Source organism: Podarcis tiliguerta (genome assembly GCF_965153285.1).
Source record: "Podarcis tiliguerta genome assembly, chromosome: 17".
Lineage (NCBI taxonomy): Eukaryota > Metazoa > Chordata > Lepidosauria > Squamata > Lacertidae > Podarcis > Podarcis tiliguerta.
In genome coordinates this window covers 38,506,284-38,520,158 of record NC_139550.1, presented here as the reverse complement: position 1 = coordinate 38,520,158, position 13,875 = coordinate 38,506,284, and the positions used below count along the sequence as shown (strand labels likewise).

Genomic DNA, 13,875 nt, shown 5'->3' with positions numbered 1-13,875 from the left:
ATCAACACCAAACAGAATCACAGGTGTCTTTGGTAGTAAAACAGAGACAGGGCTCCTGGATTGCATTGCAAATTTGGAACAGGGACTTATTAGTGGATTAGAAGACTACAGCATAGGGTTTTCTAGACTGTCCCACTAGCAAGGGATGAGAAGAGGAAGAGAAGAGGAACATACAATTAATTCATTTATTATAGTCCAGATGTTAATCATTTGCTTTTGCTAACCTAGATTCCAGCTGAAGAAGCATAGCAGAGGCAGCTGTAATGATCAGCAGATTCAAAAGTACCATGATTATGGTCCAGTGGGCAGAGAAACAATCCCTGACTTGTGATGGGGAAGCAAACCCTCTCGCTCTTCCAGGGCCAAGCTTACAGTTCAGGGCTGCATTCGGATAGCCCCATCAAGCCGGATCACCTCACCATTGAGCATGGGGTTCTCCACTATGCATTGCACCAGGTGGGCATACTCCTCCGGAGCACCAAGACGACTTGGGAAGGGCACCTGCCGTGCCAGGAATGTCCTCACTTTCTCAGGAAGTGATGCCAGAAGAGGTGTTGCAAAGAGACCTGGAAAAAACAAAAGCACACTCAGGGTTGCCCCAGTCTCTGTTCTTTACACTTTTACAATGCCTATTAAGCAGAGCACTGTGTGAGTGTGCCACAATTATTGGAGCACAGAATGCATTGCTGGGTGCAGAATTTAGCTTCCTAAGAAGCTTAGTTTTTGTTTTAAAATGAGTTTCTAGGACTTACAGCTGCAAAGATAGGTTCAAAAGTGCATGGTCAGCACCTGCTGAAATCAGAAATGTGACAGGTGGTTCAATAAGGATTCCAGAAGTTCAGTGCCACATACAGCCCTATGGCTATGACTAAATATACAAGATATTCTGGATAGGATATGGAAAAGGCAAATTTGCATAAATGTATGCAGATAGCACTACCCCCACTAATGAATTCTGTACCAAGTTCTGTGGAGTATACAATCCTGCCATTACAGCCTTGAGCACCCTCCAAGAGCACCTTCCTTACCCAAAGCCCAGATTCAAGGAAGGAGTGCTACCTGGTGCAATGGTAACTACTCGGATCCCCAAAGGTGCAAGATCCCGAGCGATGGGCAGTGTCATTCCCACAATGCCTCCTTTGGAAGCGGAATAGGCAGCCTGGCCAACCTGGGGAGGGAAAAAAAACAATGGCGCTCTAAACCCTTATTAAAGTCACAAGTGTTCTCTGAAATGCATATGTGGAGGGTGTGGAGATTGCGTAGCACTGCAACAAGCCTGCCAGAGGTATAGGAAGCCTGAGCAGGGCAGGGCAGTAATCTGAAGTCACTCTTAATTGGGGCAAGGTGAGGGGGTAGAAAGCAAGTCACTGGAAGTCCTTAAACAGGTTTGGGGGGAAATTTCCTCCCAGCCCTCCATCCAAACTCCTTTAAGCAAGTGTGGGGAAACTTCGACTCTCCAGATGTTGCTGAATTACAGCTCCTATCAGCCTCACCCAGAATGCACAGCCAATGGCCAGGGATGATGGGGGTTATGGTGCAGCAACATCCAGGAGCAGACATTGGCCATTGTTAGGTTACCTTTTATAAAGCTGTGGGGAAACTCTGAAGGTAACATAACAATGGCCAGTGTCTTTGGTACAAGATAATCCTTACTCTATTCCTTGCTGAAAAACATATATAGCCCCTTGCCTCAGCCTTGGTACACCTTTAGTCTGCAGACCAGTGTGGTATAGGAGAACAGGGCAGAACACAAGCCTGCCCGAGTTTCATAGGCAAACCTGTAAGTCTCTCACTCTCTCTACTACTGGGTAGAAGTTTTCTGAATCACTGGCTGCCTCAAAGCTAGAGGCTGGTCATCTTTGAGTTAATTCAGCTTTGATGCCTAAACCCTGCCTCTCAATACAAAGTCTCTTGTCATCTTGTGAATCAAGAGCAAACCTGTGATTTTCTTTAACCTTATGAAATGAATATTCCATTTTACTGTACTCCCCTGCCATTACACATTCAGAACGGGCACATATGTACACACAACCCAAGTAAGGCAACAGCGCTCCCAGAAATGCCAGCAAAGCATTGTCATCTGTCAGGTGCATCCCTTGTACAGTGCAGTAGAAGCTGGGGCACACATAGTGGGAGTACCTGGTGCTAATCCTGTCAATACAACATCTGCCCAACTTGGAGCATGGGTGGCATAGAATTATTATGAATTTTAATATGATGATGATCTGTTTTATCAAGCTTAAGATACAAGATGTTTTCCTCTGCTCAGTAACAGTCTCCATGTTTCTGGGACAAAGCAGAGCAATTATTAACCCTAGACTATTCTACTGATGTTGTGCAGAAGAAGTGGGGAACTTCAGGTCTTCCAGACATAACCCCTGACCACTGCCCATACTGGCTGGGGCTGGTGGGAGTTGCAATCCAACAAAGACCTTTATGGTCCCGCTCTTCTGTAAGAATGGCACTAAGCATAGGACACCTGTGTGCATACTGCTTTAAGGTAGTGTCAGCTGGGTGTTGCCAACCAGGCCAGCTGGCAGTGGATGTGATCAGCAAAAGGCAACATGTGGGCTAATACGTGCAAGAAGTCATGAACTAACAGAAGTCAAATAAATATTACATCAACAAGCTTAGAATGGTGTTTAACCACAAAGAAACACTGAAGCTGAGGCAGAAAGCCTTTCCACAGTTCATATCTATATCAAAGTTTGGTTGAGAATGAACGAGCCGGGTGGTGCTGTAAGCACAGCAACAACAAACAGCAAACAGAACAGTTCTTCCTGTGACTTCTTGCACGTATTATATGGCTTTTATTTATGAATTAAGAAACAATTGATAGTGTTTAATAAATATTGCCAATACATTATTAGCCCACGTGTTGCCTTTTGTTGATTCTTTCGTGTTGTAACACAGGGGATTCCCTTTGTCTCATACAGCTGGCAGGGGAGGCTTGAGACTTACCTGCCCCTCAAAGGCAGCCACACTGGCAGTGTTGATGATTACCCCTCTGTGCCCATCTGAGTCGGGCTCATTCCGTCCCATCTCACCTGCAGTTAGACGGATTACGTTGAATGTTCCAGCAATATTCACCTGAGGAACACAGGCAGGTGGAAGTTATGCACCCCAAAGCTTGGCCCTTCCTTACCCCTTTCAAACCAATAGTGAAAGACATCGCCTTTACTTCATCACATTAGAACTCTGGGCCTAGCAAACACCCTCTTGTCACTCAAAATCATTAAGTCAAATATTAATATTAAACTCAATCCTTCCTTCTGATGGGGGTACAAACAATACTGCCCAACACAGCCTTTGACATACAGCAAGCAACTATTATAATCTGGGCAGGAATCTGAAGGGCCTTGAAGCACAAGCGGTTTTTCCATCATTCCCTGTTGAATGTCATGGCCCAGGAAAAGAGGGAAATACTGAAAGGAAAACAGTGGCTTGTATGCATGGTGTTGTCAGGAAAGGTTTGGCTGCATCGTTTGTATGCATGGTGTTGTCAGGAAAGGTCTCTGCTTCCTTGAGAAAGGAGTTCAGGCAAGAAATGGGTGGCACCTCATAGCAGTTGGCAAGAAGGTCTTTGCTCAGAGTCTCATGAACCTGATCAGGAAAGCTTTAATCCAAATCCTGAGGGGCAGGAAGACAGCTGAAAGGAGAACCCCCAGTACTGGCGATAATAGTTTCACTCACGAACAGGAAACTGAGGTCCTGCAACAGAAACCTGCTAAAGGGCAGGAAACTACAAGAAGGAAGTAGCTGGAAGGAATGACTTGTTCTGCTTGTCTCTATACCAAAGTACAGAGTATGGGAAACAAGCAAGATGAATTTGAGTTCTTAATACAATATAGTGGACATTACTGAAACCTGGTGGGGTCAGACTCATGACTAGAACGTGGAAACTGAGGGGTACAACTTGTTTAAAAGGAATAGACCAAACAGGAAGGGATGAATAGTGTTATATGTAAAAGATTATATGAGTAAAAACTGTAGGAGAGGGAAACAACAGTAACTTTATTGTGGGTGTGCTATAGACCTCCAAGCGAGACTGAAGATTTGCACGATTCCTTCCTGGAGCAGATTACCAAACATTCAAAAAAGAAAGAGGTAATAGTCATAGAAGACTTCAATTACCTCAATATCTGTTGGATATCAAGCTCTGCCAAGAATGTAACAAATTCCTCCACTGCCTCACTAACAATTTCATTTCCCAGAAGGTAGAAGAAGCAACAAGAGGATCATCTATCACCTTGTCCTCACCAACAGGGAGTAACTGACTGATGAAATGGAAGTACTAGGAAATTTGGGAGGAAGCAATCATTTACTTGGTTTCATGATACAAAGGCAAGGGAAAGCTAAGTGCAGTCAGACATGTGCACTTTGGACTTTAAGAAGGCTGATTTCAAAAACACCATGAGATCACATGGTCAGAAATACTCAAATAGCAGGGAGGCTGAATGGTTGGAAGTTTCTTAAAGGTAAACTATAGGCACAAATGCTAACAATTCCAACAAGAATGAAAATTGGGAGGCACCAAAAGAAACCAGTGTGGCTGCAAAAGGAGCTTACAGAGGAGCTGAGATGTAAGAAGGGAATGCAGCAGCAAAAAAGCTAATGCTATTATAGGCTGCATCAACAGTAGTGTCCAGATCAAGGGCAGTAATAGTACCACTCTGTTCTGCTTTGATCAGACCACACCTAGAGTCCTGTGTCCAGTTCTGGGCACCACAATTTAAGAATACTGGGTGCAAAGAAGGGTGACCAAGATCATTAAGGGTCTGCAAACCAAACCTTATGAGAAATAGTTGAGGGAGTAGTGGGTGGGGGGAGAGTTGAATTGGAAATGGAAAAAGGAGGATGAAAAGGAGTACAGTGGTACCTCGGGTTAAGTACTTAATTCGTTCCGGAGATCCGTACTTAACCTGAAACTGTTCTTAACCTGAAGCACCACTTTAGCTAATGGGGACTCCCACTGCCGCCGCACCGCCGGAGCATGATTTCTGATCTCATCCTGAAGCAAAGTTCTTAACCTGAAGCACTATTTCTGGGTTAGCAGAGTTTGTAACCTGAAGCATATGTAACCCGAGGTACCACTGTAACTTGAAAAGGAGCAGAGTATGGCTGGCTGACAGGCATCTTGAAGAGGAACACTCCACACGACAACATTTTGTTACAGATCCCACTGCTCAGTAAGGTATCTCAATTTTTTTGCTGTTTTTGTGAGGCAAGTATTGTTAGGGAAATGGTTGGAGCAAGAACACTTGATGACAAACCAATAACAAGAATGGACTAGGGTTTTCTTAATGCTCACATTAATAACTCTCTGGAAGTCTTCCAAGTTGTGAGGAAGGTCCTTCTTAATATTATAGGTCTTGACAGCCACTGCAATCCCAGCACAGTTCACTGCCACATCCACACGGCCAAACTTTTCCCGTGCCAGTGCTAGGGCAGCCTTCACATCTGACTCCGATGTTACCTGGGAAAGGAGAGGAACCCACTTAACTCAGCTGCTCCTCTCTGGGTACAAACTCTTTATCAAACCCCCCTTTGAAAAATCCCTACATCAGCCGGAGCAAAGATGCACCTCTCTCCCAGCGATTTGGCCACGCTCTCCCCCTCGGACTTGGGCAGATCCACAAGCACAGCGCTGCCTCCCTGTTGCACCAGCCGCTCTGCCGTGGCCCGGCCTAGGCCCGAAGCCCCACCGGTCACCAGGCCAACCATTCCCTGGAAGTCAAGAGAATCAAGAGACAGTTATCCTTCAGGTGAAGCAAGAGGTTCTAAAGTGTTCGATGCCTTCAGACTCAGTCCCCCCCGGTGCTGCCCAGGCTCCCTGGGGTTGAAAAAGGCGCCAGCGGTGCCCATCATTCCTTCCCCCCGACAGAGGGGGGGGGCGCCTGTCATAAAGCTGTGGGAGCAAAGGGAAGACCACCCCATGACTGCCCTGGGAGAAGCTCCCTCGTGGCGCTGCTGCCCGCCGGGCAGACCCCAAGTGGGCGCGCGAGGGCGCCTCCCCAGACACGCGCCTTCCTCGCGGCAGCATCTCGGGAAAGGCATCGCCCTCGGCCTCTCTCACGGCCCTCAGGAGCGCCGGCCTCGCTCTCGGGGTGGGGCGCCAGCCCCGCCGCCGCCGCCGCCGCCCCCTCACCTTCACGCTCCTCAGCGCCGCCGCCATCTTTCTCCCCGGAGGCCCCGCCCCCTTCGCCGGGGAGGAGCCTCCGGGAGGGCGGGGCCGCGCGCCTGTTTCCGCCGGACGGAGCCGCGCCGGTCCCGGGGAGGGGGGGGGGCGGAGTCCGGAGCTGGCGGCTTGCAAAGAGGCGCGGCCGAGTCACCTGGGCGACTGAGAACGGGCGCGTGTCCGCCGGGGAGAAGGCTGCTCAATTCCTCTAAGGGTAAGGAGGGGCCGAGAGAGGATTGCTTTTGTTTCTGAATACAAAGTTTAAATTCCTAAACTACCAGCCATCTCGTATTTTTTCCAGAAAATATCCCGTCGCTCAAGTTGCTGCCTTGTAGCCAAGCCATTGTTCTCCAACCAGAATGAACTCAAACATTCTAAAAAAGAAACAAAGGCAGGACTCCTCCTTCCCGCCCCGAGTGCAAAAGGAGGCGGCTGCATATTTGAGCGCTCCCCACGTCGAATATGTCTTGCGTCTTAAGAAGCAGCATGGCTAAAGTAACTCAACCTGATGGGCTGACTTGATATGGTTTCAAACTCCCCCTGAACAAGCGGGTTTAGGATCTGGGCAGGAGGTTGGGGGCGGGCGCTTTTCCTGGATCCATCTCTGGTGCTGGAGGCCCAGGTGACCTCTGTGACTCCACCTTGGCAAGACAGCTACTGGCCCTGGCCACTGTCTGTCGTCCATGCACTACTTTCCAGATTGGACTACTGCAATGTGCTCTATGCGGGGCTGCCCTTGAGTTTGACCTGGAAGGTGCCACTAGTGCAAAATGTGATGGCTCAACTGCAGAGTTGGGCAGAATATCACCATAATATTATGCCACTACTGAAAGCATTGCACTGGCTGCATTAGCTACTGAGCTAAGTTCAAGGAATTGGTGCTGGTATACCAAATGTCCATACAGTTTGGAACCAGGTTACCCAAAACATTGTTTATCCCTGATACATCCAGCTGATCACTACATTCTGCAGAAGAAAATCTGCAGATATCATTCTATCAGGAGTTCCATTCTGCATGATGTCGGAACCAGGCCTTTGGAACTACTTCCCTTTGCTTATCAGATAGGATAGGCACTGTCTGTTGCATTTTTGGCACCTGCTGAAGACTTTCCTCATTCAACTGAACCTTCTAAATGAAGATTTTTTTCCAAGTCGGTATCTGAATTTGACTTTTTAAAGTCTTTTATGTATGCAATAGTTTTGTATGTGGTTTGTACTGCATTGAGAAATCACGTTGAGATGCTTTATCGGATGCAATTTAAAAAGAAGCAGCAAGCAAAAAAGCCTCCCCTCCCCGCCCCCCATCAATGCACTCTTAATAAACCAAAACATGATTCCACTACTGACAGGCTTTAACAACTGCCAGTGTTGCTGGTATTTGGCAGTTTAATGTTTGTACATCTTAGTTTAGTTGTTGAGAAACAGCCATCATGCTTGTAACTCGGAAACAGAAGAGATTAATCTGGCATGTCTTGTTTTGAGAAACCATGCTGGCTCTTAGTGATTACAGCATCCTTTTCCAAGTGCTCCCCTGTTCAAGGACCTTTCCTGGTATCAAAGTCAAGCTTGACTGGTCAGTAGTTACCAGGGTCTTTCTTCCACTTTTTGCCTGCCTCCAGTCTGCAAGAATTCTCAATTACAAAAGCTCTGTAGGAGCTCTGTAAGCTCCTTTCGTACCCTTGGGTGCAGCTCATCAGGCTCCCTTACCACCTCTTTCCCTTTTTAAGGCTGCAGCTCCCTCCTTTATTTATTCTATCATTTATTCTGTTATTACCAGGTTGGGCACTGCCTTCCTTTTGGGTGAAGACTGAGGCAAAGTAGGTGTTGAGCAGTTCTGCCTTCTGTTATCCAATAGGATTTCTCAGTCTTCTCCATACAGAGGATCTATGACTTGCTTGTTCTTCCTCTTGCTTCAAACACATCCAAAGAAACATTTTTATCTTATATTTAACCTCTCTTGTAAGCCAGAGTACTTCAGTGCACACTGGCAACATTTCCCTATTAAAGTTCTTAAATCAAAGTCCCATGTGTGTGGAGGGGGCTCTTTGGGGACTTATTCTGAAAATATTGTGGCTGGACATGCTGAACCTGCACTCATCACCCCTTTGAGGTGCAGCTTTTACAACCAATACCTTATCAGCCCATTTTTCAAATTTCAGAAATCACCTTCCCACACTTATTCACTCTCCTACTGCTCAACACTACTCCTCTTTTCAATAAAGTACTGCAAAGAACTCTAATGTATAGTGCAGACTGAAGTATGTAGATGGCACATGCCTATTTGCATAACTGTGTTCCACACATTTTCTGCGAATAGCTGTGGCTGTGGACCTCCAACAAGCATTGGTGGAAGAAAGGAGCCACACACCAAGTTGGAAAGCTCTTTGTATATTAAGTGCTTTTTTGTAGTAAAAAAAAAACAAACGTACAAAGTCCTGATACGAAATATACAAAAAACTCAGCCAAGGAAAACAGTTGCCTTTCTACAAATATCAGTAGCATTGCATAGAGCAGCCTCCATGGGGATAAGGATAAGGAAGGGGTCCAACCAGGTATGATGCTTTAGAAACATTGCTAGGAAACTATGCATAAATACATAGTTAAAGAGTGGGGTGACATCACATACATGTCTATAGTGCCATGCTGCTGCAAGAAATATTCCCACACCACCACAGTACCCCAGAACATTTGGGAAATCCCTGGGCACAAAAGCAGAGCGCTTCAGTCCTCCTCCCAGCCAGCCATTCTTTTCCCTCATACACAACAACCCCAAGCAGAACATTGTGCAACTAGGGAGCTGTTATTGCTTCGGCAAAGCCTCCAGGTGCAAGGCCTGCATCTGAATCAGCAGGGACCATTTTAAACCCATTGAGAATTGGCAGAGTACTATTGTCAGAAGAATTCCAAAAATGTTGGGCCTTACTCTTTGGGGAGGAAGCAGGGTAAGGGCTATGTTTCAACTGCAGGAGGCACTAACTGGCCTATAGAGGGCATTCTAAAGCTGAAGTGTTTACAGGATGAGTAGAATCCTCACAGGGAGAAGTGCAGGGAAGGTGTGAAAGTCAGCAGCTTAATAATGCTGAATGGAAGAAAGGAACCCTGAGCTGTTTTGAAAAGGCCACTGGGCAGGCTATACCCTGAGTAGCCAACAGGGGACAGGGCAAGTATGCATATAGCCCCCATGCAGGCAGGTAGGAAGAGATGCTAAGCATCAGACAATGGGGATGGGGGAGTGCTGGTGTGTGGCAACATACACACCCCCAGGGCAGGGAGGGAAATGCAGTCGCTGCAATAAATAAAGGTACAAAATAACCAATGTGACTGCTCCTGAAACTTCCCACCACCATATCCTGCCATGTCCAAGTGCAATTGGTCAAAGTGCCACTGAGGTCACCATGAGGAAGTCCAACCAGACAGTCTTTCCATAATGATCTAGCCATCATCTTCTGCCTCAGAATCTTTCCCATCTGGCTCCTCACGGAGAGAGGAGCAGGGACCGGTAACACCCTCTTCTTGGCCACTCAGGACCTCTTCCACAGCTTCACCTGTATCAGCAAAGTGGGAGACATCAAGATACTTCTTATCCTAGCCTACCAACCAGAACTGCCCTTTCCTTCCCGTTTCTGATTTTCCATTCTTCCTCAATCCCATTCCCTGGCTTCTGAGGTAAGCTAGCCATCTATTCCCTTCTGGATCAACATCTTCCTCCTCCCTGCCCCAAGCCCTGACTTGCCAGGACGATTTTTCATTTAGCATACTCTCTTTGATGTCCAGAAGCTGCCACAATTTTTTTTTTGGGGGGGCAGCCCTATTCCACCACTACTTACCTCGCCCACCCTCCTCCTCATCCATGATCTCATGCACATCCGTCGCATCCTCTTCTTCACCATCATCATCTACAATCACCACAAAGTCATCACCATTCTCTGTCTCACTAAACATCAAGGGAAGGAGGGAATGTGTCAGCATTTATCCATCATTTTCAGCTGGCCTCCCAGCTACAAATTACAAATCCCTCTCTTCATAAGTCAGCCTCCCTGCGACTTCATGCAGTTTCTGCTGCCACAAAACTTGACAGAGTTCACATACACACACAACAGCAGCTTTCTATTCTTGCCCACAGTATCACTCCTACCACAACCCAATAGACCCAGTGGCCCAGACTGCATGTCATGGTAAAACATAATTAAATGGTTTATCATTCATGAGCCATGTAACCAACCTCTTCTACCTTACTCCTCTGTACTAGCACAGAAGTGAAACAAACTACAATCCCTGGCTTAGCACGATGTCCAAACGTGAGGTCATGGTTTGTTTCACTCAAACAAAGTATGAGCAGTTTGGAGTAAAATAAACCCACGATAACCTGGTTCTGATGTAAAAGCCAGGGATCATGACTTGTTTCTGTCATATGGTAGCAAGGAAGAGTAAAGGAGGTAGGACTGGTGCATTCACAGGAAACCATTATCAGTACTTTACTTTTCTGTTTCATATGTTCATTAGTAATTATAAATGGATGCAAAAAAATATTAGGCCACCTTGGCAGTTTCCAAGTTTTCATTTCTGTTTACTAAACATAATAAAAACACTACAGTGTTGTCAACGTCCCCCATACAAATTATTTGGGTTACTTTTCTACACTTGATCTTAGCCAAAAGGCCGAGAAGCGATTACGTTACGTGCTCTGCTAACCCGGAAGTAGATGCCCCTTGTTGCAAACTTTGACCCAGGATCCGAGCGGAAATCACACTCCGGCAGCGCAGCAGCAGCGGGAGGCGCCATTAGCGGAAGCGTGCCTCATGTTACGAGTGGTTTCCGGTTACGAACGGACCTCAAGAATGGATTAAGTTCATAACCGGAGGTACCACTGTAAATTAGATTCTGTGTGGAGTCCCCAATCTATGTGTGCATCTGCATTTTATTCTGATAGTTCAGGAAGTGGCTGTTTTTTATATAGTTATACAGATATTTCTTTCCATGATAGTGTTTGTATGGTTTGTCATGGCCTTTGGCTAGTACAATAAACCTTGCTTACTTACTAAATTAGATCACTCAGGCATCAGACAATTTTAGATGCTAATTACCCTTATTTGCATAGGAATCTTTTTCCAATTCATTTCCCCCCTGGAAAACACAGTGGGAATAAGGCCAGCAAAACAACCAACCAAATCATCCTCACCTGTCTTCTTCACCATTTTCACCACCTTCCCCCATCAAGTAGTACTGCAGCGGATTAGGCCAGAGGTCCTCTTTAATTATCTATAAGAAAGCAGAAAAGAGTTTAAAGAGTGTGGATATAAGGATGCAAGGAGCAATTTAGGACAGGGTATACTATCCACCTCGGCAATACGGTCCCCTGCTGGGAAGCTGTGGTCACAGAACCAAGTGAAGAAACTGCGGCCAAAATTCTTCCGGCCATGTGCTACTGGATCCTGGCTACGCCACCAGCGGATAGGTGTAGAGTGGGACACTAGTCTTCCTGGAAAGGATGGAGACACAAATGGAGAAGATGTGAGCAACAGCACATCATATCTGGGGTTCTGTTCCCATAAATATTGTCCCTACTGCATACCAGATGAACCACACTGGAACTCCTTCACAATGACCTCATTCTGGAAGTAGGGGTTGCTGTTGAAGTAGAACTTGATCTTGCAGCCTGATTTTGCATGGGTGAAATCCTCAACCTGGCATATCAAAGAATGTCAGAATCATAAGGCTAGCCTGAAACCTTTGACCCACGGCACTGTCCTTCAAACAGAAAGAACCCAGGTTTCCAGGCTGCAATTGGATTCCTTCCCTCCATAACTTGACTATCTATCAATGCCCCCATGCACCAGCTTTGCTGAAGTCACCTGCAGATTGGTCATATAGCTCAGGGTGTCTTCATCCCGGTCATTGATCATGGCTGAAAGTTGGGGATGGTTGAGAAACTGTAAAATTAAAGTTAAGGAAGGAAACCGACATACTGCAGTCCAAGATTCTGGTAGGAAGGGGTATATACAAATATAGTTAATAAATAGCAGGAAAATCTGAGACTGCACTTCTCACATCCATCATATGGAAGAGATGACTATATATTTTTGAGGAACTCTCTTCCACATCAAGAAAACAAACTCCACTCAACCACTTTCCTGAAAATTTGCATATAAAAATTGCAATTCCTAGTAGTCTGCTAAAGCTTGTCATTTCCTGCCAAGGCAGAAGGACAAGAGGAAATCCAGAAAGGGAGGAATACCTTATTGAAGCCTCTGGAAGCAATTTGCTTCTTGCTGGCCAAGACAAGATCCAGCGCTCATAATAGCCCAACAAGAGAGAACTGCTTTCCCGAGGCTCTGGGACAGCGATACAGAGGGCCTTAACTTTCAAAACCCAGGGCACTCTTCGTCTGCCTAAAACCTCGGAGAAGCCTCGGCAGTCCTCTTTGGGCTGGACAGAGCAGCCACCCTACTGAGCGTAGGGCAGCTTCAAACGCGTCCATGTTCCCTTCGGCCCAGCCCCATTTCTCCCGCTCCTGCCCACCCTACCCAGTACAAACAGCACAATCCTCATTTTGCTTTTTATTTGATTCAAAGCCCGCTTTCTTCCGGCGGCAGGATACGGCCGTGACCCAGAAGCCGGGGATATTTCGGATGATGAGGTTTCTCCGCTCCAGGTGCGGGCGGCGCATGTGGCCGAACTTGGCCTTGAGCTGGGCGAAGGCGCGACCGGCCTGCTGGTTCACCGCCTCCAGCTCCAACTGCACGGCCTCCAGCGCTTCCAGGTACTGCTCCGTTTTGCGCGGCGGCGGCCTCCCTCCGGGCCCGCCTTCCTCCTCCTCCTCCTCCTCCTCGTCGTCGTCGTCGTCCTCCCCCACCGAGATGATGGAGCACTCCTCCTCCGCCTCGACGGGCCTCCGCCTCTCGCGGGCCTCCTTCCTCTTCCGCCGGCTCTCGCGGCCGTCGCCCGCCCCGGGGCTGCCCTTGGCCTCGTCGCCGGCGGCTCCCGGGGTCCCCTCCGCGCCCGAGTCCCCGGCGGGGGAGCTCGGGAGGAGGGCGGCGGCGGCGGCGGCAGCTTCGCGCGCCTCCTGCTGGCCGGCCGCATCCTCCGGCGCGGCGGCGGCCTCGCGCGCCCCCTGCCGGCCGGCGCCCCCGCCGCTCCAGGCCGTCATGTCGGCCAGCGCCTGGGCGGCCTCGGTTTCCTTCTGCGACTGGCGCGCCGGGTCCAGACGCCGCTGCTTGGCGGCCGCCGGCTCCCAGGCCCCGCCCTCGCCGCTCATGGCCGGCTCCGCTCGCTCCTTGGCGTCGCCCGAGGCCGCGGGCCCAACGGCCGGACCAGCGGGGGGGGGGAGGGGCGCCCCGAAACGGGCTTCGCAACGGCCCGAGCGCGAGAGGCCTGCGCAGCTGCCGCTGGTTGGTCCCTGGCGAGCGGGGGCGGGCCAGTGACGACACGCGCCCGGCCCCGGAGCTGACTGGCTGGCTGGGCTCCCACGTGGGAGGCAGGCGGGCACTGATAGGTCAACGAGTCTGTCGCTCGCCCAATCCCCGGCGAGGTCTTTTCTACGGGCCGCGTTTCGGCCACGTCCGGCGAAGGACGAAGCGTCTCGGTTCTGCCCGCTGGCCGGGGAAGCGCATGCGCACCCAGGGCTCATCGGGCGCGGTTGTGCTCCTTTGGCGCAGGCGCCGAGGGACGCGAGGCGGAGTTCCCGCGAGAGAAGCGGC

The 13,875-nt window shown here is 48.7% G+C and overlaps 2 protein-coding genes and 1 long non-coding RNA gene across 4 annotated transcripts; 1 reads left to right on the top strand and 2 right to left on the bottom strand.

Moving 5' to 3' along the window:
* Positions 1–171: 171 nt before the first annotated feature.
* On the bottom strand, positions 172–6,337 carry HSD17B10 (hydroxysteroid 17-beta dehydrogenase 10). 2 transcript variants are annotated; one of them, XM_083421158.1, is made up of 6 exons: positions 6,149–6,337; positions 5,563–5,727; positions 5,312–5,476; positions 2,962–3,090; positions 1,060–1,168; positions 172–566 (listed from the first exon to the last, which is right to left on the bottom strand). In XM_083421158.1, exons 1-6 carry the CDS (start codon positions 6,173–6,175, stop codon positions 376–378), a joined length of 786 nt encoding a protein of 261 aa, XP_083277284.1. In that variant the 5' UTR covers positions 6,176–6,337; the 3' UTR covers positions 172–375. The 2 variants fall into 2 exon arrangements, with proteins under 2 accessions (XP_083277284.1, XP_083277285.1); XM_083421159.1 differs by having other exon boundaries at positions 324–566; positions 1,029–1,168; positions 6,149–6,233.
* LOC310668171 lies at positions 6,337–6,548 on the top strand. The gene is made up of 2 exons (XR_014506639.1): positions 6,337–6,392; positions 6,480–6,548. It is a non-coding gene; the product is annotated as an uncharacterized lncRNA (long non-coding RNA).
* Positions 6,549–8,550: 2,002 nt separating this feature from the next.
* Positions 8,551–13,450, bottom strand: TSPYL2 (TSPY like 2). Its single transcript, XM_083421094.1, has 7 exons — positions 12,777–13,450; positions 12,031–12,108; positions 11,751–11,862; positions 11,518–11,657; positions 11,358–11,437; positions 10,006–10,112; positions 8,551–9,723 (listed from the first exon to the last, which is right to left on the bottom strand). The coding sequence occupies exons 1-7, from the start codon at positions 13,431–13,433 to the stop codon at positions 9,611–9,613; spliced, it is 1,287 nt and encodes a 428-aa protein (XP_083277220.1). The 5' UTR covers positions 13,434–13,450; the 3' UTR covers positions 8,551–9,610.
* Between the last annotated feature and the right edge of the window lie 425 nt (positions 13,451–13,875).